Source organism: Salmo salar, chromosome 17 (genome assembly GCF_965601325.2).
Source record: "Salmo salar chromosome 17, fSalSal1, whole genome shotgun sequence".
NCBI classification, from domain to species: Eukaryota; Metazoa; Chordata; class Actinopteri; order Salmoniformes; family Salmonidae; genus Salmo; species Salmo salar.
This window is the reverse complement of record NC_138307.1, coordinates 51,029,422-51,055,804: the sequence shown is the minus strand read 5'-3', so window position 1 is coordinate 51,055,804 and position 26,383 is coordinate 51,029,422. Positions and strand designations below refer to the sequence as shown.

Here is a 26,383-nt window from a genome sequence, read left to right as displayed (position 1 = left end):
ACTCACAGACACCATTCAAACAGTTTTAGAAACTTTAGGGTGTTTTCTATCCATATATAATAAGTATATGCATATTCTAGTTACTGGGTAGGATTAGTAACCAGATTAAATCGGGTACGTTTTTTTATCCAGCCGTGAAAATACTGCCCCCTAGCCCCAACAGGTTAAGTCGACATCTTGCAAATGTAAAACTCACGAGCAGGTACAACGTGATTTAGGGAGAGATATTGGGCCTTTTTATCAGAACCATACGGTATTATGTCAGATGAATGCTCAACCAAATTATGAAAGTAAGTCTTGTTTTTTCTTTCTCTCTCTCTCTCTCTCTCTCTCTCTCTCTTTATCTCTCTTTATCTCTCTCTCTTTATCTCTCTCTCTCTCTCTCTCTCTCTCTCTTTCTCTCTCTCTCTCTCAATGTGTGTGTTATGTTTGTGATCAGTCCCCTCACCTACCCGGCTGTCAACCGCTACTCGTCATCATCGCTGTCCTCTCAGGCCTCCAATGAAGTGAGCAACATCACAGGGCAGTCGGAGAGCTCTGACGAAGTCTTCAACATGCAGGTACAATTCCAATTGAATTTACCCTCAACCACCCCTTTTTTCAGTGAATTCCTTTTTTTGGTGTTTGCAAAAGCTCACTTGAGAAAGGCACTGATCTAAACTAGATTTGGATCATTTCACTCCCCCACACGATCCTGGCTGTCTATAATTCTTAACTTGTCAGTGATGTTGTTGATGTAGTTGTTTGTCCCAGCAGCCCAGCCCATCTACCTCAAGCCTCAGCTCCAATCATTCTGCCTCTCCCAACGTGACCAGCTCTGCTCCGTCCAGCGCCAGAGGTAAGACTAGCAGAGAGAGAGAGAGCGGGGGGGTTGAACCCAATGAAGAACAAAAATAAAAGTATATCACCCAAAACACGGTTGAATGCTTTTTGGCCTCAAACACTCGGTGGCATGGTGACCACCGTGACTGATAGATCAGTGTTTTTCTCCGTTTTCTATGTACAGACTCAATGAACACAGCCTGGCCATAGAGACCGGCCATCACAGGCAGATCTGGCTACCCAGAGAGGACAGGCTGTGCACACTCTGCCCTCAAAGAGAGGTCGAGACAGAGCTGCATTTCCTTTTACACTGCGAGGACTTTGCAGACATACAGGCAATTTTCTTCCCCAAAACTGAAAACAAATATGACTTTGAAAGAAAAACATTGGGAGAAAATATCCTCTCTAGAAAGAAAGAGAGAGTGACAGAGAGAGAGAGAGTGAGAGGGGGAAAACAGCTCATATCATATCTGAAATATTATCAGTACTTGCACTGGTAACAATCTGTATTCAGACCAAAATACTTCACTGAAACGAAAACGTTGTACTACTCGAGAACATCAAGAAATCACTAGATAAGGGAAATGTGGTCGGAGCAGTCTTCCATGACATGAAAAAGTTCTTTGACACAGTTAATCACAGTGTTCTGATCTCCAAACTCCATGAGTTCAATTTCTCAGACAAAGCCATAAGCTGGTTTGGTTCATATCTGGAAAACATGAACACTGTGTGGTCATCAATAACATCAAATCCACGTTTCAAAAAAACTAAAATAGGAATTTCGCAGGCTTTGGTACTTGGCCCAATTCTCTTCACATTATACATCAATGATTTATTTACCAGAGACCAGTGTAAGTGCCGATAGTGTTGATTATAGTGTTGTCTACGTGTCTGGTAAAACCTTTGCTGCTGTCTCTAAACAACTCACAGAACACCTGGACTCAGTTGGACACTCTCATTTTGTTTCTCAACACGGAAGCTGCCACTGACACCGTCACTCTCTGTCAGCATCAAAGGAGAGACAATTGAACAAGTCAAAGTGGTGAAATATCTGTCGATCAGCCTGGACCCACTAAAAGATTAGTAGAAGCATCAAAGCAAACCTCCACTGTTTCACATGAATAAGAAGTGTCTGCCTCTTGAGCGTGTCTTCTTATTCTTAAATGCAGGGGTGTTCTCTCACATGTTATACTGTATAACATCCTGGTTCCAGGCCAGCCAGCCAGTGCTGAGACCCCATGAGTCTCTGTACAACCTTGCACTAAAAATCCTGGACCAAAAGCACATACGGTACCATCATTGTCACATCTTGAAAAGTGTTGAACTCTTCATCAAAATGTGCAAATGGGAATCTTGTGTTTAAGTGTCTCAATGATTTTGCGCCTAAATCCCTGACCAAACGCATGTAGAAGCTGCAACGTCTTGGAATGTCCACCAGGGGGGCCTACAGTTGAAACCAGGGTCCCTCTAAATATCCCTATAAAACTTCTATTGGCCAGTCCTCCTTCTCTTACAATGGAGCACATGCAGGGAACACTTCATCAGAAGATCATAAACAGCAGGAACATTTAAATCATTCAAAATAAACACCAAATAATTGGTTGCTATAGCTCTGCTGTATGTTATCAACAGACGCGATAAGGCCCTCGTACCGCCTTCAAGTTGTAAATATGGGTAAATACGTAGGACATTTGCGTAGTGCTTCTAATTGTTGTGGAACATTTGATCCAAAGATTAAGCCAGAGACTATTTAATAGTATAATAGAAAAATCATTAAGCAAGCAGCTGCAGGTGAGATCTATCTCTGATTTCACAGGGAAGAACTCCACGAGTAAATTGTTACATGCCCCTTATATAGTGGGAGGTGATAAAACAATCATATAGTTTACGCAACAGTTATTTTATACAAGCAACAGTTCCAGAACACAATGGACTTGTGTTAGGGTGCAGACATACCAGGAGTCTATGAAAGGCATAACATCACAGTCCAACACAGAACATATCCCTTGAGAAGTTACAACAGCTCACCCCAAATTCTGCCACCACATTATGACATTTGCTTTGTGCATATAATTGTGATAATGTACTGATATGTGATTTTAATTGATTACGCATGACTTTCCTTTTGTTTCCATAAAAGCCATTCTCGGGACGGTTGTTGAAAATTAGCATAAGATGGAAACGCCCATGGGACGATTGATTGTTCAATATGTCAATGTGTTTGTACTTGTCCCTATCCAAATCAACCAAACGGAGAAAAAATAGGGATGAAAGTAGACAGAAAGAAAGCGTGAGAAGGAGAAAAATGTGATGTAGTTAGATTGGTAAAAACAAAGGATTGTTTGATTGAGAAATGTATGCATTAACGCATACATGGGAGAAAGAGAGATGAAATGGAGAGACAAAGAAAAGTCTTGAGAGGGTGCGTTGTTGACTACACCTGTGAATCATAGTCTCCAAGTCCTATACGAAGCTTTTAACCACAGCCAGGTTAGGAGGTTCTTTAGAGGATGGTGACTATCTTATCTCCCCATCGCTCAGACACTCTCATGGGTTTCTGTCTGATGCAGATCATAAACATAAGAATATATGGAGACATTTATGGATGCCTGTACACTCCCCTTGGCAGCTCCTGTGCAACCAGAAGGACCCCTATAAAGCCACTGCCAGGACCATAAAGTGTTTAGAGAAGTACAGCAAACTGAACTGCCTGTAAGATGGTCATCTCATTCCCATATGATGTCCATTCTAAAGCTAATTGCCATATAATGTGTAATGGAAAAGGATATATGGGCAGCCAGTGAATAGCTGTAATCATCACTGCCCGTAATGTGCGTGCGTGCGTGTGTGTGTGTGTGTTAGTCAGTTTATCCCTGGAATGAGTGTCTGGTGCCACCACAGTGTGACAGCCAGCCCAGCAGGGCAGGTATTTTATGTGCTGAGGTTAGTGAGTTGGAAAAAGCCAGGTTGGAGGATGTGAAACGGGGAGCTGTTGGTTGGTCGATAGTTGTTGACTACCAGCTTCTATTCTCGTTTATTTGTGTGTCTCGCTCGTCTAACAAGACCACCTTTTGAACTTGTGTTTTTTTGTGTCATCATTGGTTTAACACCTATTCTCACACTCCCTCCCTCTTCCTTTCTCTCTGTCTCTCGCTCTCTCTCTCTCCAATAAAACAAATAACACCACGCCTCTCCCCTATTTGATCTAGGTAACCTAGTTAAAGCATATTTATAATGTAACTTCCTCCTACTGCTACGACTGGATAGAGCGAGGCTGTAACTCCACTCCTTCTCACATCTCCTTGCGTCTCTCTCCATCACTCATATCACTTGGAGCTGTTTACTACTACTATGAGAACTAGCTCAATGGCGACGTAATTTGCTACCAAGCCATAAATGTGCATAATATCTAACAAGGAGAGTGAGGGTAGGAAGAAAGAGGCAACGACAATGCATGTTCTGTCTGAATGTCTCAAGTCTGCCCATTAGGCATTTTAAAACACTTCCTTCTTTCCTTATTACGACAAGCGTCTACTTCCTACTCTTAACTGTCAGTTTACGGATACGATTGCCGCTGGTCAGATTAGCACACCAGTTAATAGCTAACATTACACCGCAAGTCAGATGGCTCGTTCCTGAAAATGCTGCATGTTCAAAATGATAACCAGCTAACACTAGCTAGCTACATTGGCACTTAGCAAATATTATGGATATGCTGACAAGATACAGTATATGTCTCTCCGCCCTAACAATAATTGTCCACAAAGTGGCACGGTGGGCTGTAACTCCCACCTATCCTTTCTTTGGATAGGTGGACACATCTCATAATTGTAATCGTTTTTAGAATCTTCGATGAGGGTTGGTTACACAACCGCCTGTATTCAATGGAGAGAGATGCTATGCTACTAGCCTCATGCCATGAATATGCCATGAATATGCATAGCTATCTCAAGATAACTCTGATATAAAGTGTTTTTTCTCAAAGTTGCCAGGATGTCACGTGTCGTACTTGTATCAGTACACTCGTAACAACTTAAGCATTACGAAACATCTATTAGATCAAATAAACCTTACGTAGCAAAAAATCCATAAATGTTTTTGTTGACCAAATTCGACACTCATTGACCTCAATACAAAAACTTCCTTGCTTGGTGGGCAAAACAACAAATAAAACGCCACCTGCTGGAGGGAGACAGATTTTCGGCCGAGTTGAGCCTCTCTCTTCCTCTTCCTCTCTGCTATTAGCTCCTATCTGATATCTTATCTAGCCAGCTAACTAGCATAGTAGCTAATATAGCTAGCTAGCTAACACCACAGACGAAAGGGTTAGATATTGTAATCGTTGCTAATAGGTCACATAGCTATCTGCTTAGCTTGCTTGCTTATTACATGCTTCTCCGGGCATGTCGACACGAGCCTTTTTTTATTATTAGTGAATTAATTTAACTAATATTTGCAACAGAAGTTCTATTTTGGTCACTGTGTCAATTCACCCATTTCTCAATGCTGCACCTTTCTGTTGTAGAATGAGCTAGCTTGCTGCTTTTCTTTTGTATTGTGCAGTGCTCGTGGCTCAGGCAGTGAGTGTCGAATGACATAGCAGCAGCTTTGCTATGTAGAGGGACTATCATCAAAGCCAATAGAGATAGACGATAGACTAGAAAAGGCCAACATCGTCCCGATAGATCGGTTCAGACGATTATTTGTCGTCCTCTAATATGTATTATAAACTGGGTGGTTCGAGCCCTGAATGCTGATTGGCTGACAGCCGTGGTATATCAGACCGTAGACCATGGGTATGACAAAACATTTATTTTTACTGCTGTAATTACATTGGTAACCAGTTTATTTAAGTGATAATGCCTGATAAGACGGTGTTTGGAGAATATTGGCACGGGTGTTGTTAGGCCCGAGACGAAGTCAAGGTCTGACAAACCGTGCCAATATATCCTCCAAACACTGACTTCTTAGGCATTATCATTTTTATACCAAGGGTTATCACCATATTCAAATAATTATTGACATATTTTCATTATTTTATTTTGATGAATTTATTCATAGCATTTCGTCCTTCCACAAGATATAGTCCCGACACAAATCTAAGGTTGCTACCCAAGCCGGTCGTTCGTTCCAAGCTGGTTGTTCGTTCTATTGGTTCGGTTACCAGAGACGCGACCCAGTCGTTCAGTCTTTTTGTTCTGTATCTATGGACGAGACCCAGTCGTTCAGTCTTTTTGTTCTGTATCTATGGACGAGACCCAGTCGTTCAGTCTTTTTGTTCTGTATCTATGGACGAGACCCAGTCGTTCAGTCTTTTTGTTCTGTATCTATGGACGAGACCCAGTCGTTCAGTCTTTTTGTTCTGTATCTATGGACGAGAACCAGTCGTTCAGTCTTTTTGTTCTGTATCTATGGACGAGACCCAGTCGTTCAGTCTTTTTGTTCTGTATCTATGGACGAGAACCAGTCGTTCAGTCTTTTTGTTCTGTATCTATGGACGAGAACCAGTCGTTCAGTCTTTTTGTTCTGTATCTATGGACGAGAACCAGTCGTTCAGTCTTTTTGTTCTGTATCTATGGACGAGAACCAGTCGTTCAGTCTTTTTGTTCTGTATCTATGGACGAGAACCAGTCGTTCAGTCTTTTTGTTCTGTATCTATAGACGAGACCCAGTCGTTCAGTCTTTTTGTTCTGTATCTATGGACGAGACCCAGTCGTTCAGTCTTTTTGTTCTGTATCTATGGACGAGACCCAGTCGTTCAGTCTTTTTGTTCTGTATCTATGGATGCGACCCAGTCGTTCGTTCTAAATGTTCCATTCCATACTGGCTGGCAATGTTCTTATCCCTTGCTTGCTTGCTTGCTAGCTAGTCAACTACAGATAACGTACAGTCACGTCAAACAGTGCAGACAGAATAACAACAGTAGCTTGCATTTGCTTAACCTCTTGGGGCTAGGTGGGACGCTAGCGTGCCACCCGTGGTGCACTCCATCAACAGCAGGTGCATTTCAAGAGCGGCAAATTTGAATCCAAATAAATGTCAAAATTCAAATTTTTCAAAAATACAACTATTTTACACCATTTGAAAGATAAACATCTCCTTAATCTAACCACGTTTTACGATTTCAAAAAGGTTTTACGGCGAAAGCATAAATTTAGAGTATGTTAGGACAGTACATTTACAAGAGTTGTGTGTAATGTTTTGTCAAGTCAAAGACAGGGTCACCAAAACCATAAAACCAGCTAAAATGATGCACTAACCTTTTACAATCTCCATCAGATGACACTCCTAGGACATTATGTTAGACAATGCATGCATTTTTAGTTCTATCAAGTTCATATTTATATCCAAAAACAGCGTTTTACTATGGCATTGATGTTGAGGAAATCGTTTCCCTCCAATAACCGGCAGTCAAGTCAGCGTAACAAATTAAATAATTAAAATTAGAAAACATTGGTAAAATATTATATTGTCATTTAAAGAATTATAGATTTACATCTCTTGAACGCAATCAACTTGCCAGATTTAAAAATAACCTTACTGGGAAATCACACTTTGCAATAATCTGAGCACTGCGCCCAGAAAAATACGCGTTGCGATACAGACTAGACGTCATGTTGGGGAGATCTAAAATCAAAAATACTATGTAAATAATCCATTACCTTTGATTCTCTTCATCAGATGTCACTTCCAGGTATCACAGGTCCATAACGAATGTAGTTTTGTTCAAAAAAGCTCATCATTTATGTCCAAAAATCTCCGTCTCGTTAGCACATGATGTAAGCCAGCCGGACTTCTCGTCATGAACGAGGGGAAAAAATATATTTCCGTTCGTTCAAACATGTCAAACGTTGTATAGCATAAATCATTAGGGCCTTTTTTAACCAGAACATGAATAATATTCAAGGTGGACGAATGCATACTCTTTTATAACGTATTGGAACAAGGGTACCCAACATGAACTCGCGCGCCAGGTGTCTAATGAGACATCATCGTTCCATGGCTCTTGTTCGGTCAGATCTCCCTCCAGAAGACTCAAAACACTTTGTAAAGGCTGGTGACATCTAGTGGAAGCAATAGGAAGTGCCAAAATATTCCTAAACCCCTGTGTTTTTCAATGGGATAGGTTTAAAGTCAATACAACACATCAGGTATCCACTTCCTGTCAGAAAATGTCTCAGGGTTTTGCCTGCCAAATGAGTTCTGTTATACTCACAGACACCATTCAAACAGTTTTGGAAACTTTAGAGTGTTTTCTATCCATATATAATAAGTATATGCATATTCTAGTTACTGGGTAGGATTAGTAACCAGATTAAATCGGGTAAAAAAGATTTATCCAGACGTGCAAATGCTGCCCCCTAGACCCAACAGGTTAAGCTGTTTTTCTAGTGACATTTATTTGGATACATCCATAACAAAGAGCTAATGAGGCACAATTTTGCCTGGCAAAGAAAATGTGCTCTCTCGTTAGGACACTGTTGTTCAGAGGAGCTAGACAACAACACAGCTAACACAACTTCAAACTGACGCTGGAAAGACTGCAAACTAGCTGCACTTCATTTCGTTTTACTTTTTTCAATTGACATTTCTTTGTATATATCCATAAAAATGATGCCATCTGAATCATGATTTCGCCTGGCTGAGAAACGCTGCCTGCCTCTCTCTCTCGTCCAGACCCCTACACATTCATTACGATGGGACAGCTGGAGATCTAATTTGAATATTGAAACAATGTTGCAAATGTCGGAGAGACAGACTGCAAGGTTTATACAAATCTCCTCTGTTAAAAACGACATTTAATCTAAAAGAAATGTGAGATAATGTCTAGATGCTTTTAATAGTGGAGATCAAGTTTATAACTTCCCTGCCTGGGCTGATGAGACAGTGGATTGCGCAGTCAGATAGAACAGAGTAAAATAGGCATTTTATCGTCATAGATTTAGCCGGTGGTAACTTGTGGAATATGGCCAATATACCACACCCCCTCGTGCCTTATTGCTTAAGTAATGTTTGTATCCGTGTAAAGACTGTAATGTCTTTGTTCATGTTTTTAAATGAATGTACATGTTAAAGTATTTTTCTTTATGAGTTGGGCCCCCAGGAAGACGATAGCTGTTGCCAATAAAAAGCGAAATCTAAATCTCTCCTCTCTTCCTCTCCCTCCAGGTTCTCCCCAGCTGCAGGACAAACACAAGCATTCCAGAGAGAACTCCTGCCTCTCTTCCAGGGAGAGACCTGTCAGTGCCATCTACCCCAATCCCCTAGACCCTGCACAGGTGAACACACACAAACAAATCAATAGACAAAGTATAGCTATAATACCTTTTATTAAGATCTCTGCCGTTTGAACCCAAAGAGCTGTTCAGCAAGCATGAAATGTCACTCACAGTGTGGATTTCTCAAAGTTAAGACAAAACCTGAACTCCACAAAGTCAAAATATCTTACTTTCCTTTGTGGATTTTGTAGCTTCAGTATTGTGCTGTCTTGTTTGCTTTTTCTAGAGGGCGACCCCTCATCAAATAGGTGACACCACACTACCCAGAAGTGATCCTAACCTTTCTGCACCAGACAAAGGTAAAACATGTCTCATTGTCTTGTATGTCATCTCAGTCATTGTCTCCATCTCTCTTTACAGTACATGTGTATATAAGCCCAAAATCATTATAACACCAAAGTATCCTTGCCTATGTGTCGTACCAAGATACTAGCATGCTGCTAAACAGTCGCTTCTCATCCTCCAGTCAGTCAAAGAGATCATAGCTACGGTCATCTGTCCGGACATGAGTGTAGTTGACAGACTGACCGGTGAGAGTGTGACAGACTTTGTCTGGAGAGTAGACATCTGCTTCAATGACAGCCTCTCCCCACGAGGTCTGTTCCCTCCCAGCTCCATCAGCATTCACAGGCAACAACAGACACGTGAGGAATCCCAAATGGCACCCTATTCCTTATATAGTGCACTACTTTTGACCAAGGGCCATGGGGCTCTGTGCCAATAGGGATCCAGCCACATTTGGGATACAACCACATTAAATCGATGCTTCTTATTTATTAATATCAGAATGCGTGGAAACATGTTTATTCCCCAAGGGTTGATGGGATATGCCTTTTCAGAAGGCTATGCATATGTATAAATGCATATGTGTCTCAGTTTTTTATCCACAGATGTCCGTTTTGTATATTTTGAATGTTATATAAGCGCTTTATGTTTTTACATATTCCAGTGGGGCGGCATTTCAATTCTAGTTTGGAAGGGCCCTTGTGTAATTAAAAAAAGCTCAGCTGTTTGATTGCTTTCTGTGAACTTCACTGAAGGTTAGAGGTTCAGGGAAAATTAACTCATGAAATTAGTATTTTATAGAAAATGTAAAAAGAATAATGTCAAACCACAAGCACAGCGGTGTGCCACTTGAAGGTGTATTCACTCAGCTCAAGTGGAAATGCGCAAACCAGGCGAACCTGCTCTTTTACACCAGTTTGTGGAAGAAATGACTAAACACAGGAAGAGCACCTTCGTATTAACAGGAGAGAACGGGGAAGTGTTATTTACAGTGGGATTTCTCTCACTGCATTCTAAACAGCACAGCAAGCGTTTAAGACTAAAACTTGTCAGTTGCATGATATTCACTACAGAAGAAGATTGAGGTGTGGGTGATTGTTAATAATAATAATTCATCATTTGGTGGGTGCTTGTATTTGTCCTATTTCACACATATTTTAGTGTGTATTAATTGGAAATGTTTTTTTTTTGCATATCCCACTCTCTCTGAGACACCCTCGTAGAGCGGGGTCACACCCAAGGTCTGCCATTCAACGGGGATCATGGAGCAATTAGGATTAAGTGTTTTGCTCAAGGGCATATTGACCGATTTTTCACTTTGTCTGGGATTCTAACTAGCAACCTTTCGGTTACTGGCCCAACGCTCTAACCGCTAGGCTATCTGCCACCCCAACAAATTTAAAGGTGCAGTCTGTCAAATCTCCATCTGACAATGCTTTATATTTAGGCTAAGAAAATCTTGAAATGTAGTAACTCTGTTTTATAAATCATCAGTTACAACAACCGATACGAATCCCTACCTCTGTTATTACATTTCCTGTTATCCTCTATGATTACATTCTAATATAGATCTAGATTCTAGTCTACATAATCTGTTGTGTTGTGATGTGTTGTAACCCAATGAGCAGTGATTGATGCATGTCTGTCTATATGTTTGTACACCAACATAGTGAGACCCACCTTCAGTAGCTGGAGTCTAGACAGTGTAAAAGAGGTCAACAACACACAATTCTCTGACACTGTGGGAAAGTTGCTCTGTCCCCCTGTCCCTCCTAGGCCACCATACTCAGGTAAACCAATCAGAACACTCGATCAATGAGGAATGGCACTAATACTTTCCCCCATCTTTTGACACCTGGTGCTTCCACCTGCGCTCTTACAGTGCTCGTTGTTACGCTGTCAACTCTCTGCTATAAACTCAGCTGCTTTCTTTTATTCCTCCTGGTTTGCTTCTATAAATAACTTCTCCTTCACATGATGTATACATACTGTATAATAATGGTCTGTATTCTAGCCTGGGTGCCTGTCTGTTTCTGCTCTAGCCAACTTGTTATTATCCTGCCAAAGGCAACCACTGTTGACTACACAAATAGTCCAGTACCCAAGCTATTTATTCCTTCTTCTTATTGTGAATATTTTTTTTCTTAACTGACTTGCCTAGTTAAATAAAGGTGTAATAATTGACTATCTGACAAGCTTTGGTCCAGGAGAAAAATCATAAAACAATCTATGTGATTGACTTTGATGATTGCAGTAGAATCCCTATGTACAAATAAATTGGTCAAGCTCACGTCATAAAGCTGTGAATACTTTACTTTATGAATATCTTTTATCTGAGGGGAAAACCAACAACAGCCTAGAGGATATATTTGTCCTCTGCTATGCCGCCTGCTACTCTATAATCGTAACTATATATAATAACTTTAACCAGTTAGACTCAACTATACTGTAAGATTGTATAGATGAGCCTTCTCATTCAGGGGTTCATTAAATCCCACAACAGCAAGCCTACACACACACACACACACACACACACACACACAAACAGACACATGCAGCGCACAAACAAACACACATACACACACACATGCAGCACACACATACACAAACATATACACAGCGCACACACACACACACAGAAACATACACACACGCAGTGCACACAACCCCCAAACTCCCACTTCTCAAGCCCTGAGCTTGACACTTCCAGTAAACTTAGACTTGTTATTATATTTTTTGAGCTATATATTTATTTTGTGATTCACTAGAGCTGACTTGTCCCCCTGTTGTAGCGTTGAATTGAGTGTTTTGCCCTCCATTGAGCAGCTGTTGGATGTATAAATAGCTTAGTGCTGACTAAGGACCCGCGGCTGTGGGATTATTTGATTCATAGATGCCCAAACCTACTGAAGTCCTCAGCTGTGGAGGACTCACTCCAGTGTCATCAAGTCGACTGGTCCAAAATGGTGGCAGGATTTAAACGTACCCTCTCTTCTCTGTTTCTCTCTGGTTGACTGTCAACAGGCTCTTCAGCCAAGACTATGAGGTCGCAGTCCCCAGTCCCAACGTCCAGATCTCCACAAAAGGTTGGTGTTGTGTGTGTGTGGTTGCATTTACAGTTGAAGTCGGAAGTTTACATACACTTAGGTTGGAGTCATTAAAACTCGTTTTTCAACCACTCCGTAGATTTCTTGTTAACAAACTATAGTTTTGGCAAGTCGGTTAGGACATCTACTTTGTGCATGACACAAGTAATTTTTCCAACAATTGTTTACAGACAGATTATTTCACTTATAATTCACTGTATCACAATTCCAGTGGGTCAGAGGTTTACATACACTAAGTTGACTGTGCCTTTAAACAGCTTGGAAAATTCCAGAAGATGCCATGGCTTTTGAAGCTTCTGATAGGCTAATTGACATAATTTGAGTCAATTGGAGGTGTTCCTGTAGATGTATGTCAAGGCCTACCTTCAATCTCACTGCCTCTTAGCTTGACATCATGGGAAAATCAAAAGAAATCAGCCAAGACCTCAGAAAACAAATTGTAGACCTCCACAAGTCTGGTTCATTCTTGGGAGCAATTTCCAAATGCCTGAAGGTACCACGTTCATCTGTACAAACAATAGTACGCAAGTATAAACACCATGGGACCATGCAGCTGTCATACCGCCCAGGAAGTAGACGCGTTCTGTCTCCTAGAGATGAACGTACTTTGGTGCGAAAAGTGCAAATCAATCCCAGAACAACAGCAAAGGGCCTTGTGAAGATGCTGGAGGAAACAGGTACAAAAGTATCTATATCCACAGTAAAACAAGGCCTATATTGACATAACCTGAAAGGCCGCTCAGCAAGGAAGAAGCCACTGCTCCAAAACCACCATAAAAAAAGCCAGACTACGGTTTGCATCTGCACATGGGGACAAAATCGTACTTTTTGTAGGAATGTCCTCTGGTCTGATGAAACAAAAATAGAACTGTTTGGCCATAATGACCATCGTTATGTTTGGAGGAAAATCCCAACCGTGAAGCACGTGGGTGGCAGCATCATGTTGTGGGGGTGCTTTACTGCAGGAGGGACTGGTGCACTTCACAAAATAGGTGGCATCATCAGGAGGAACATTATGTGGATTTATTGAAGGAACATCTCAAGACATCAGTCAGGAAGTTAAAGCTTGGTCGCAAATGGGTCTTCCAAATGGACAATGACCCCAAGCATACATCCAAAGTTGTGGCAAAATGGCTTAAGGACAACAAACTCAATGTATTGGAGTGGCCATCACAAAGCCCTCATGTATGTACACTACATGATCATGTATGTACACTACATGATCAAAAGTATGTGGACACCTGCTTGTCGAACATCTCATTCCAAGATCATGGGCATTAATATGTATTGGAGTGGCCATCACAAAGCCCTGACCTCAATCCTCTAGAAAAGTTGTGGGCAGAACTGAAAAAGCGTGTGCGAGCAAGGAGGCCTACAAACCTGACTCAGTTACACCAGCTCTGTCAGGAGGAATGGGCCAAAATTCACCCAACTTATTGTGGGAAGCTTGTGGAAGGCTACCCGAAATGTTTGACCCAAGTTAAACAATTTAAAGGCAATGCTATCAAATGCTAATTGAGTGTATGTAAACTTCTGACCCACTGAGAATGTGATGAAAGAAATAAAAGCTGAAATAAATCATTGTCTCTACTATTATTCTGACATTTCACATTCATAAAATAAAGTGGTGATCCTAACTGACCTAAAACATGGAATTTTTACTAGGATTTAATGGCCGGAATTGTGAAAAACTGAGTTTAAATGTATTTGGCTAAGGTGTATGTAAACTTCCGACTTCAACTGTATGTGCCCTCTGGTGTATCTCTGATGATGCTAATCTGAGTGGACTGTGCACTACAAATAGGGTCAAGAGGACAGCATGGGATCAGAACCCAGAGTCCTTCATTCCAGCAGTAGATGATGACTCATTTGATCCTGTTTGCGTGCATACTTGTCTGAATGTGTGTGGGTTTGCGTACATACATGCGTGCTTGTATGTGGTACATGGTGTATGTATTTTTGCATGCATCCGTCCATCTTTGAGTGTGTGGTTACTGGGCTTTGACAGATGACACTGATCCAGTTGGCAGTACAGTGGCCAGCCAGCCCAGCTAAACAGCATCCTGCTCACCACTAAACCACACACACACACAATTTCACGAGTTTAAGTACCAGGCATTAAAATGGGTTTAGAATATTTATTGAGGAAATGGAATGGATGTTAGAATGAGGATTCAGGAGGGGAATGAGAATGCACCGGATGACGTCGAGGGCTGCAGATGAAGGGTCCAAGGTGTGGACTCTGTAGGGTTTGGCTTTGAGTCTCAGGTAGACATCATCGCCAGGCCGTGGTAGATAGGAGTGATTGCCATCACCACAACAGCCTATGAGATCCTTGGAAGAACCTAAAAGATACTAGATAGAAGGTAGAGAAGGAGCAATGCAAGACTTCAAAAGGCTAGCAACACCACGCAACATGCACTGCAGAACAGAGAGGAGTCTGATTAGCAATGAGTAGCAGCTGATGCTTGTTGAGTTGCTAGGGAGCTGCGTTCAAGGCAACAGGTTAAAGTGTTGCATTCAAGTCTGGTCCTCTCACCTGAATCTTTGTTAATTCTTAAGACCATAAAAACCTTCCAGCTCCCTCTCTATGTACCCAGAGGAAGAGCCTCTTCATTATATATCCCTGAATGTGGTACAACTACATGTATTTATAGTTCTCTCCATATTTTATGAAACAGCTGTCCTGTACCTTTGCTAGAATCCTTTATGGGTTGTGGGCTGGCTGCTGGTGAAGATATGGTGTTGAGGGTTGAGGCCAAGGGAGCTTTGTATGTACACTACATGATCAAAAGTATGTGGACACCTGCTTGTCGAACATCTCATTCCAAGATCATGGGCATTAATATGGAGTTGGTCCCCCCCTTTGCTCCTATAACAGCCTCCACTCTTCTGGGAAGGCTTTCCACTGCGGGGACTTGCTTCCATTCAGCCACAAGAGCATTAGTGAGGTTGGGCATTGATGTTGGGAGATTAGGCCTGGCTCGCAATTGGCCTTCCAATTCATCCCAAAGTTGTTCGATGGGGTTGATGTCAGGGCTCTGTGAAGGCCAGTCAAGTTCTTCCACACCGATCTCAACAAACCATATCTGTATGGACCTTGATTTATGCACAGGGGCATTGTCATGCTGAACTGGGAAAGGGCCTTCCCCGAACTGTTGCCAGTAAGTTGGAAGCACAGAATCGTCTAGAATGTCATTGTATGCTGTAGCGTTAAAATGTTTCTTCCAATGACATTCCTCCTACCAAAAACTTTACAATTGGCACTATGCACTGGGGCAGGTAGCGTTCTCCTGGTATCTGCCAAACTCAGATTGGTCTGTCGGACTGCCAGATGGTGAAGCGGGATTCATCACTTCAGTCCAATGGCGGCAAGCTTTACACCACTCCAGCCGACGCTTGGCATTGTGCGTGGTGATTTTAGGCTTGTGTGCGGCAGCTCGGCCATGGAAACCCATTTCATGAATCTCCTGACGAAAAGTTATTGTGCTGACGTTGCTTCCAGAGGCAGTTTGGAACTCGATATTGAGTGTTGCAAACGAGGACAGACAATTTTTTTTCACCACTTTTTCACCACTTGGTAGTCCCGTTCTGTGAGCTTGTGTGGCCTACCACTTCAAGGCTGAGCCGTTGTTGCTCCTAGACATTTCCACTTTACAATAACAGCACTTACATTTGACCAGGGCAGCTCTAGCAAGGCAACATTTTTACAAACTTGTTGGAAAGGTGACATCCTATGACGGTGCCACATTGAAAGTCACTGAGCTCTTCAGTAAGGCCAATCTACTGCCAATGTTTATCTATGGAGATTGCATGGCTGTGTGCAAAATTTTACACACCTGTCAGCAACGGGCGTGGCTGAAATAGCCGAATCCATTGTACACATACTTTTGTGTATATAGTGTCTGTTAGGGCTGTCCCCCCCCAAAAAAGAAATCTTGGTATATTGAGAGTCGTCTTCTTCTTTCAACCAATTGATTGGTCGAAATGTTTAAACGTCTTTTTCCATATATAGATAGACACACCCTATGTGTTTGAATAACATTAACTAGAAATGCACCGACCTTGTCTGATGCTTCAAGCACCATGTTTGATTAAATAATTAAATGACTCAAGAAAGAGCCCGATGGTCATATTGTGTTAAAAAAATGACAGCAAGTGCCTGTGTGACTGGTGCATGTTGTCTCTCTCTCCTCCCCCTACTGCAGTGAAAAGGCACCACAGCACAGCAAGTGTTTGTTGCGCTGTCCATGCTGAAGCTGTAACATCATGTCAGCCATTTAGTTTCTTTCTTGTTTCTGACTGAAAAGTTCTGTTACCGAAATCCCTAAATTGTTTAAACAGTACATATTGCTTCATCCCGTGGCTCTTTTTACGTGAAACATGTTAGCATCGCATGCATGAGACCAACAGGGCCTGACCTATAGCCTATCATAATCACATCAATAAATTGGCTACGGAAGACGTGAAAAAGAAACTCCAAATGGTCAAATGTTTACTGGTTGCTCAGGAGGGAAAGGGGAAGTCAGATCTGTGAAAGACATTTGACTTGGTTGTGGAAACTACGGGACATCAAGAAAAAGGAGGGTATAGGAGCAAGCATTGCGTGAGTATGTGTGCCAAACTGTTACTATATGATTTTTTTCTGACCATTTGGAACAGTGTAAACAACACCAGAGAGTATGTTCCAATGGGGGAAAAAATATATAACGCCTTTATTATGGCAGACTAAAAACAGTTGCATGCATTCGTGAATTGTGGTTTATTTTTGGTTTTGGCTGATTATTCAAAGCTCCATTTTTGTTATTTCATTTAAAAACTAAAATGCTTGATTGCATTTCAAAGCCTGAATATCTCGTATGCTGTGTGATGGAATGAATGAACGAATGAATGAATGATTGATTGATAGACACAGTATCTTAGATATTGAAATATAGGCCTAAATAAGTGATGGTATAAAGACTAAACAGGACGGTTATACAAGGATACTATACAAAGCATACTAATGATAATAACATTACTTATTATGATGATCATAATAATAATTGGAATAATGACAATAAGGAGATCAAGAAAAAGGGTGTAGGAGTGAGAGCTGCGTGCATATTACATGTGACAAACAGGTGCTGTTAGATTATAATATTTTTTTTTCTGCCTGTTTGGAACAGTGAAAACAACACTAAATATTTTCTAAGTAATACCAGTCTGTTCTAATATTTAAAAAAAGCCTTTATTACACCATAGCAAAGATTAAAAACAGCCAAATCTGTGAAATTGCTTTATCTGACATTTTGCCGTTGCATGAGGCTTGGTGCTCACAGAATCAGTAGGCTATTAAATGAACACTCAAACAGGCAACAGAAACAAGATCAGTCTTATTTCTGTAGATATAAACTCAGCAAAAAAAGAAACGTCCCTATTTCAGGATTTTGTCTTTCAAAGATGATTAGTAAAAATCCAAATAACTTCACAGATCTTCATTGTAAAGGGTTTAAACATAGTTTCCCATGCTTGTTCAATGAACCATAAACCATTAATGAACATGCACCTGTGGAACGGTTGTTCCACAGATACTAACAGCTTACAGACGGTAGGCAATTAAGGTCACAGTTATGAAAACTTAGGACACTAAAGAGGCCTTTCTACTGACTCTGAAAAACACCAAAAGAAAGATACCCAGGGTCCCTGCTCATCTGCGTGAACGTGCCTTAGGCATGCTGCAAGGAGGCATGTGGACTGCAGATGTGGCCAGGGTAATAAATTGCAATGACCGTACTGTGAGACGCCTAAGACGGCGCTACAGGACAGACAGCTGATCGTCTTCGCAGTGGCTTACCACGTGTAACAGCACATGCACGGGGTTGGTACATCCGAACATCACACCTGCGGGACAGGTACAGGATGGCAGCAACAACTGCCCGAGTTACACCAGGAACGCACAATCCATCCATCAGTGCTCAGACTGTCCACAATAGGCTGCGAGAGGCTGTACTGAGGGCTTGTAGGCCTGTTGTAAGGCAGGTCCTCACCAGACATCACCGGCAACAACGTCGCCTATGGTCTCAAACCCACTGTCCCTGGACCAGACAGGACTGGCAAAAAGTGTTTTTCACTGATGAGTCGCGGTTTTGTCTCACATGGGGTGATGGTCGGATTTGCGTTGATCGTCGAAGGAATGAGCGTCACACCGAGGCCTGTACTCTGGAGCGGGATCAATTTGGAGGTGGAGGGTCCGTCATGGTCTGGGGCGGTGTGTCACAGCTGGTTGTCATTGCAGGCAATCTCAAAGCTGTGCGTTACAGGTAAGACATCCTCCTCCCTCATGTTGTACCCTTCCTGCAGGCTCATCCTGACATGACCCTCCAGCATGACAATGCCACCAGCCATACAGCTCGGTCTGTGCGTGATTTCCTGCAAGACAGGAATGTCAGCGTTCTGCCATGGCCATGGAAGAGCCTGGATCTCAATCCCATTGAGCACGTCTGAGACCTGTTGGATCGGAGGGTGAGGGCTAGGGCCAATTCCCCCAGAAATGTCCGGGAACCTGCAAGTGCTTTGGTGGACTAGTGGGGTAACATCTCACAGCAAGAACTGGCAAATCTGGTTCAGTCCATGAGGAGGAGATGCACTGCAGTACTTAATGCAGCATGTGGCCACACCAGATACTGACTTTTTACTTTTGATTTTGATCCCCCCCCTTTGTTCAGGGACACGTTATTCAATTTCTGTTAGTCACATGTCTGTGGAACTTGTTCAGTTTATGTCTCAGTTGTTGAATCTTGTTATGTTCATACAAATTCTTACACATGTTAAGTTTGCTGAAAATTAACGCAGTTGACAGTGCGAGGACGTTTCTTTTTTTGCTGCATTTATATGGATGATTTATAAAGCCAGGCACATTTAACAGTTAGGCTATAGACCTAATTAAGTCGGGGGTTCCTCTCTCCTCACTTCTTACACAGTTAGGCTAAGGAAAGGGCTGTTTCCTCGTCTCTGCTGCTGCGTCCTCCACTGCGTTGTTCTCAACTCCTATATGCTGGTTCATTTTGCTGTTATGCACATAGCAACGTAGGGAATCATCTTGCACCTTGAGAATATAAAAAAAAAATTGCTACTACTTGACTAAAGAAAACTCGGTCGACCAACATCCTATCGTCCAAACAATTGACCAGACGACTAAATGGGGTCAGAGCTAATGTATGTGTGTGTGTGTGTGTGTGTGTGTGTGTGTGTGTGTGTGTGTGTGTGTGTGTGTGTGTGTGTGTGTGTGTGTGTGTGGGTGTGTGTGTGTGTGTGTGTGTGTGTGTGTGTGTGGGGGGGGGGGGTGCACGTTTGTGTGCATGCCTGACTACCTGCCTGCGTGTGTGTGTGTGTGTCAATGGTGTGTGCATGTGAATCTCTTTCTGTTCCCCTACTAATGCTGATGAGTGTTCTGGCAGTGCTTTGAATGTCTGTGTGCTATATGGTTTCTCTGTTGGTTGTCAGGCAGTATTGAACCACAGTTGAATTATCTTCCCCCTGTATGTTGTCTCATGTTCTCATCCACATTGGCTTTCGCCTGTCAGATAACTCTGCTAATGAGCCATTCATTATCTAGCACCAGTCTGCATGTGTCTAGGCAGTTTAGAAGGAGTGACATCTTAACAGGCTTTTACAAACCTGCATTGAGAAAGTCTTGTTTTTTTGTTAGAAAATAAAATACAGTTCTTTGCACTGGCAGTTTTTTCTAAGTGAGGCACAAACAGCAAACGGCAACAAATACAACACAGATCGTGTGTGAGATAATGGGGCCTGTTGGTCTGCTGTGGGGTCTTCTTTGATTGTACTGTGAGGGGCAGCTCCGCGCTCTAGGCCTTTGAGATATGTGTGGAATATTAACATATCAACGAGCATTTAGCTTCAGTCTTGTTGAGAGAAGTTATATTCATGTAACTTCTCTCAACAAGACTGAAGCGAAATGCTCGTCATACTGACATACTGTAGCATACATAACAGATCAATTGTCCTCTCCACTGAATCCAATTAAGTGTAACAAGATAACGGTTTGTCCATGTCTTTTCTCAGAAAACATTTTGACACCGTATTGGATTCCTCACGATGGAACTGCCGCATCTTGTGTTTCTCCATCTCAGTGCGCACTGACATATGATGAGGTGGAAAAAGCAGTGTGGCACTGTCAATCTGTCTGGTGTCTTTATGATTACGCTTCATAGGCTTTATTGTTCCTTTATGCTATACCTCATTAGGCTGTGAAGGACAGGAGATTGGTACCCTCTCTGTTTGAGCTATGGTGGTTCTGATTGGTTCTCTATTTCTGTTTGGTCCTCTGATTTGTTCTCTGTTTCTGTTGTCTCTGATTGTCTCTCTGTTTCTGTCTCTCCGTAGAGTTCATTGCCACCCTTCACGCCCTCACCCACTGAGTGCCAGTCGGCTGGACTGGTGTCCAACTCGCCCGTCCTCTCTGGTAGCTATAGCAGCGGCATCTCCTCCATGAGTCGCTGCAGTGTGTCCGAGGCGTCGGGCACCGAGGCAACCACTGGAGACCACCCCGCCCACCAGGGGCCCACCATGCCCAACTCGGTCTCCTCGGGCTCGGACGAGCTCATCCGCCGCGAGAACAAGACGCCGCCGCCCTACAGCGTGTACGAGCGCACCAACCCTCGTCGGCCGGTTCCCCTGCCCCACAGTCTCTCCATCCCTCCCAGTGTGGATCCCCCGGCCCTGCCACCCAAGCCCCACCAGCAACGCACTAGCAGCATGAAGCTGGACCCAGCATCGGACCCTCGCAGGGCCGACAGTGTGCCCCAGGTCCCTAGACCCAGACCTCTCCCCAGGAAGGTCTCCCAGCTATAGGCTGGGTGAGGACCTACAACCCTAGTGGGTTGATGGGTGACACCACTGGCGCGTTTTGCACTTTTTACACTGACTTCTCTTCAATTTGGCAATCCCAAGACTCTTGAGTCTGTCTCGTTGTGAAGATCTTTTTTCGAAAGGGCTTTGCATTGACTGACTTTGTCAATCCGCACTTTTAGCTCCAGTACGGTAGGTTCCACGCGGTAAATTGCTACGTTTGTCAGAAGAGAAATGAACACAACAAACTTAGGCGTTGATTTTTAGATTTTTGATAGATGTAATAGTCCCAATATGTGTATATATTGGTTATATATAAGAAGTGTTTTGCCTTAAGTATTGGAAAGAGTCTTCTATCCATGAGTCTTGCACGTTTTTGAAGTACACTGTACTTTTCTATATGGCTGAAAGGTGCTAGAGGTCTCATGCATATACATTATGGTAGTAGCTGAGGGTGTGTTCACATACATCCACGTTGTACCGGAACAGGAAGCAAAGACTGACCTATTTGGCAATTCTTTTCATTGTTATGACCATTTGAAAAGTACTGTATAGCTAAAATCAGTGCCCCGTTTTTATTCTTGGTCAGTAATAATAGAACATCCCTTTCTCATAGGAATGGAGAATTTGTAGTAACAAGTCACTCAGAAATACACCCCCTTCACGATATTGAATCACTCAAATCTCTTGACCTTTCTTCAAACTCTACTCTAAGACGTAAAGAGCTCCTTCCGTCTTTGAAATCCCCTTAGACCAATGCACATAGTTCTTGCATTTGACATGTGCCACTAAATTGTATGTAGTGCTAAGTAAATAAATTGGAGGCCATTGCTGTCAGAGGGGCCAGAGATGTGGACACACCCTAACCCTCCTGCATGAAGTGTAGTATGTATGTGGTGGTGGATCTTTGGGGTTTACCAAGTATTGTGCCAAAGGAAGATGTACTGTATGTATGCTGTAACGACAAAGTAGGAATCCTGAACCTGGAACCTGGAAACACTCCATTGACTAGACAAGCTGATCTTGTACTAGCCCACAATGAAAACAACAGACTTTGAGACAAATCCTGTTATTTAGATGAAAAGTCATTGTGGGGGTATAAGAATGGCAACTGGTAAAGTTAGGAATGGTGATATGATATTAGCACAAATGAGATTGAATCTGAATTAGCAGTGGTTACATTTACCAAGGACTCACTCCAACTCTGAAAATGTTAACCCCCGACCACAATGGGCATTTGAAGTGCAGTATGTATTGTAGAAAAGATGTCCTCTTTTTGCCACTCAATGAATGCCAGCAACTCGTACACACACCAGGGCTGCCGTTCTATTCTTTTCTTAGAATCTTTTTCGAAAACCTTTTCAACTAATCATTGTATAGTCGCGCTTGTACAGTACAGCCGAGTTAGTTCGAGGTGTTCTCTCTGTGTTTGACATACAGTACGTGGTGGACAAGAGTGTACTGGTATCGAGTCCTCTTCTCCTGTCCTACGGTATCTAGGCAGTCGTCACGTCAGGTGGTTTCCTGTCAGTGTTTTATGAAGAGAAGACAACACTGTTTTTGTAATAAAAATAAATAAAAATCGCACGTAATATTGATCACTTAATTCAGTACAACGGTTTTCACAATTAACTTGGGTATGGTTTGTATGTTTCACTTTTGTATGGTTAATTTACTTTTTAATTTGTCGTGAATTTTTCATCAAATATTCACATTAATCAGTACTTGAGAAATTGTAAATTATATAATGATGAGATTGTTGTAAGTATGCCAAATATAGTACCTTTGTCTATTACTATTATTGTAAATATTGTGTTTTTAACAAAATGTAGCTATAACACATTTACAGCTTTGAATGTTGGAACAGCAAATTATTGTTATAAATGTCAAAAGAAATGCTGTTTTAGTGAGTGTAGAAATCTATAGTAATGTGTATCTACACCTACAGTAACACATTTACATGCTCAAACTGCCCTATGTAATAAAAACATTTTGCTCGAGTATACCTTTAAATCATTTCCAGCTCGGACCTGTTAAAAACAATTCATTGATAGTTACTTCTATAATAGTTGCATTGTACAGTATATGTGTACAGCCATGTTTGTTCAGTTGTTATAGTGGTCTTCCGTGTACTCCAACGTTCCGCGATTCAGGATCAGCTTCGTGTCATCAAAGTCATTCCCACACAATTCAACGATAATCACCTACTGTGGGTGCTCAAGGTGATGTAATTGTTTATGAGGAACTGGTGCGTGATCAGATAAGATGACGCGCGCACACGGAGGAAATATTCCTTTAAACCGAACACTTCTAATGAATGTCTCCTCTTTAGTCTGCTGGGTGGGTGGGTTAGGGCCGGGATGATGGCACTCTTCATAACCTCACGTCACCGCCAAGAGGAGTACCCTTCACCCAATCAGATAGACGCAGTAATACAGTAATTGTGTCTGAGGCTGGTAATTTGACAGTGTTTATTCGTGTCAGAAATGAATTTCCTCTCATCCTGAAGACTTCTCGGAAGAGAGAACACGTATCGGGGTACCGGAGGAGCGATTTAACGTGCCTCCGTTCTGGAACCCAGGAGAATGGGTTGTCAGTCCAACCCTCAATGGGCTTGTCAATCATCCTCACATTCAGCTTTCACGAGCAGGAAGGAAGCTGCGTTTCATTCATGGACTGAAAAACGGTCTCAGCAGGGTCGGGGAAGGGTTTAATCATTATGTACAAAACTTTTTGCGGATGCAAAAACTAGACATTCTGTGTTTAAGTGAAAATAGCTTCATTCTAACTGAGCTAATAGCTCGAAGGCACGACTGCAAATTATATTTAAATGTTGTGAACATGTGTGGCTTCCAATAATCACTATAACATAACACCCATACATTTTCACAATACATCATTCAAACTGTGGTCCAACTCAGCAGAACAATTTATCCTCCGTTATTTGGATGCTAAACATCCGACATTGAAAAGTGTTCCATAGGTGCTAAAAATGAATTAGCGAGGGAAGGCAGGTTTTAATTTAACCTTGCCTAGGGCACATTTTGAATAACACACAACCCGAGAGAAGCCCTTGGTGTTTTTCTCTCTGTGCTAAATCTCCCTGGGATAAGAAAGCTGGAGCAACTCGACGGTGCACTGAGATCCGGCTTTTCAGAGAGGAGGGAATTTTCAAAAGAACCTCTGAATAATTGATCTGCTTTTTATCCGTCTTATTTCCTATATCAACTTTGTTGTGCTCCTGGCTTATGGGGATTTACCTGACAGCTTCAAGTGCTCTTTTTTTTTCATGCCAGAATGAGTGAAGTTACAATTTTAGTGTGTGTTGTTCTCAGTGGAAGAGTATTGTCTCCACTATGTAGGGATTTACCTGGCAGTTTCTAAGGGTTCGGCTGTTAAGGACTTGTGTGTGTGAGAGAGAGAGAGAGAGGGGACCATCAGTTTGTGACTTACTCGTCCAGATAAATGAATGTTTGTGCATAGAGTGGCTTCGCTAAAATGGCCAATGCAATTATAAAGGTATTACTTGTTGATAATGAGTACACAATACCAACATGCCGCTAAAGAATCCACACCTTATTCCTGGAGAACACGTCAAGGTCTTAGATTAGATCATACAGAATCGGCAATCATGGGAATCCTATGGGAGCCCCGTGCAGTGCTTAGTACAGCACAAGCACTACGTTAAATGGACTTTGATGACCAGTAAATGACCAGTAAAAACAACACAAAGGAATGGTCGTCTTGGGAAAAGGACACGTGTTGAAGGGCACTGTTAACTACCTCGGTCTGTCCTGGTTGGGACTAGTTTCTTACCATGCCTTTGAGTTTCCTTCCTGTATGGTTGATTATTTGAGCGTTTGTGCAAGTTCAATAGCAAGGTGTGGGTCGAGGAGTGTTTTACGTCTTCAGTTCACTACAGATAGGGTCATGCCATCGCTCTCTTGTGTTATTCACACACTGTTATTTGTTATCAGAGGACCGACACAGACAGAGAAGTGGCTTGAGGTAGATTATAGTACAGAGGTAATTTCATTGAACTCCAAGAGAGGAAATTAACAGCCCTGGATGCTCATCACTACTGCACGGCGAGAGGTGTAGCACTCTCCAACGGGCACTTGAACTTGTACTTTTATTATCTCACTCCCCATCCTCATCACTTACTCATTGTCCAAGGTCACCAGACTAGAGGCCCTGTTTACCCTGCTCCAATACCCACAGAGGACCATCCTCTCTGGCCTTCTTGACACCAGCTCCACCCCCTGTGCTGCTGAGAAGCTCCAGAGGGACCCCTTTATCTGGAGCTCAACACTGCCAAAACACATCTCTCTCTCTCTTCTTCTCTCGCTCTTTCTCTAATGATCACCTTAGTTCTGCCTGAGTGACCTTGCCACAGCGATGCGCAGATGAATAAACATGAGCCCGATGAAGCCGGTTGGGGATTACAAAGGTACGCATATGGCACCGCCACCTAAACACTAATAAAGTCTCGAGCACAGAGTCACTTGCTGTAACGTCACACAACGTCACACAGCAACTTAACCAATCAGGATTAGACCCACCCGTTGTATAATAAAGTGTAGAGCACAGAGTCACTGCTGTAATGTCAAACACGCATTAACTTAACCAATCATTTACAGGAGACGCTGTCAGACATTGTAAGGTGTCATGACTTTAAAAGCCATACTATAAAATATATTAAGTAAAACGACTCAACGATTGAATACAAGTTTATGGTTTAGACTAAAGTAGAGTTATAGTAGGGACTAAATGGTTTAGTGAAGTGACCGAAAGCTTGAAAAACAATATTTCAAAGGCAGGATAAACTCAAACTGTGTGTCATCAAAACAGGATGCAAAAGAAAAAAACCTTTCTCAGTTTTCCCAATCTCACTTCTGATATTGCATTTTGATTGAAGATGTACCAGCAGTGGCAGAGGCATGTGTTGTTTGAGTAGGGAGGGATGGTTGCTGTGGACCAGGATATTTGAAAGGCTCTGGTGGGAGTGATATACTGCTTGGGTACACATGGTTTGATTTT

At 42.3% G+C, this 26,383-nt stretch overlaps 1 protein-coding gene across 5 annotated transcripts in view; it reads left to right on the top strand.

Moving 5' to 3' along the window:
- LOC106576073 (dedicator of cytokinesis protein 4) overlaps nucleotides 1–23,344 on the top strand; it is a 140,046-nt gene extending 116,702 nt beyond the window's left edge. For 2 of the 5 annotated variants that reach the window (XM_082963840.1, XM_014152946.3), the window contains 7 exons: nucleotides 440–560; nucleotides 757–838; nucleotides 8,992–9,101; nucleotides 9,328–9,400; nucleotides 11,057–11,176; nucleotides 12,411–12,472; nucleotides 20,879–23,344. In XM_082963840.1, the coding sequence (XP_082819966.1) occupies nucleotides 440–560; nucleotides 757–838; nucleotides 8,992–9,101; nucleotides 9,328–9,400; nucleotides 11,057–11,176; nucleotides 12,411–12,472; nucleotides 20,879–21,346 (1,036 nt within the window). In that variant the 3' untranslated portion in view covers nucleotides 21,347–23,344. Of the gene's footprint in view, nucleotides 1–439; nucleotides 561–753; nucleotides 839–8,991; nucleotides 9,102–9,327; nucleotides 9,401–11,056; nucleotides 11,177–12,410; nucleotides 12,473–20,878 lie in introns of all 5 variants that reach the window. The other 3 variants (XM_082963839.1, XM_082963838.1, XM_082963841.1) reach the window with 2 other exon arrangements.
- The last annotated feature ends 3,039 nt before the right edge of the window (nucleotides 23,345–26,383 follow it).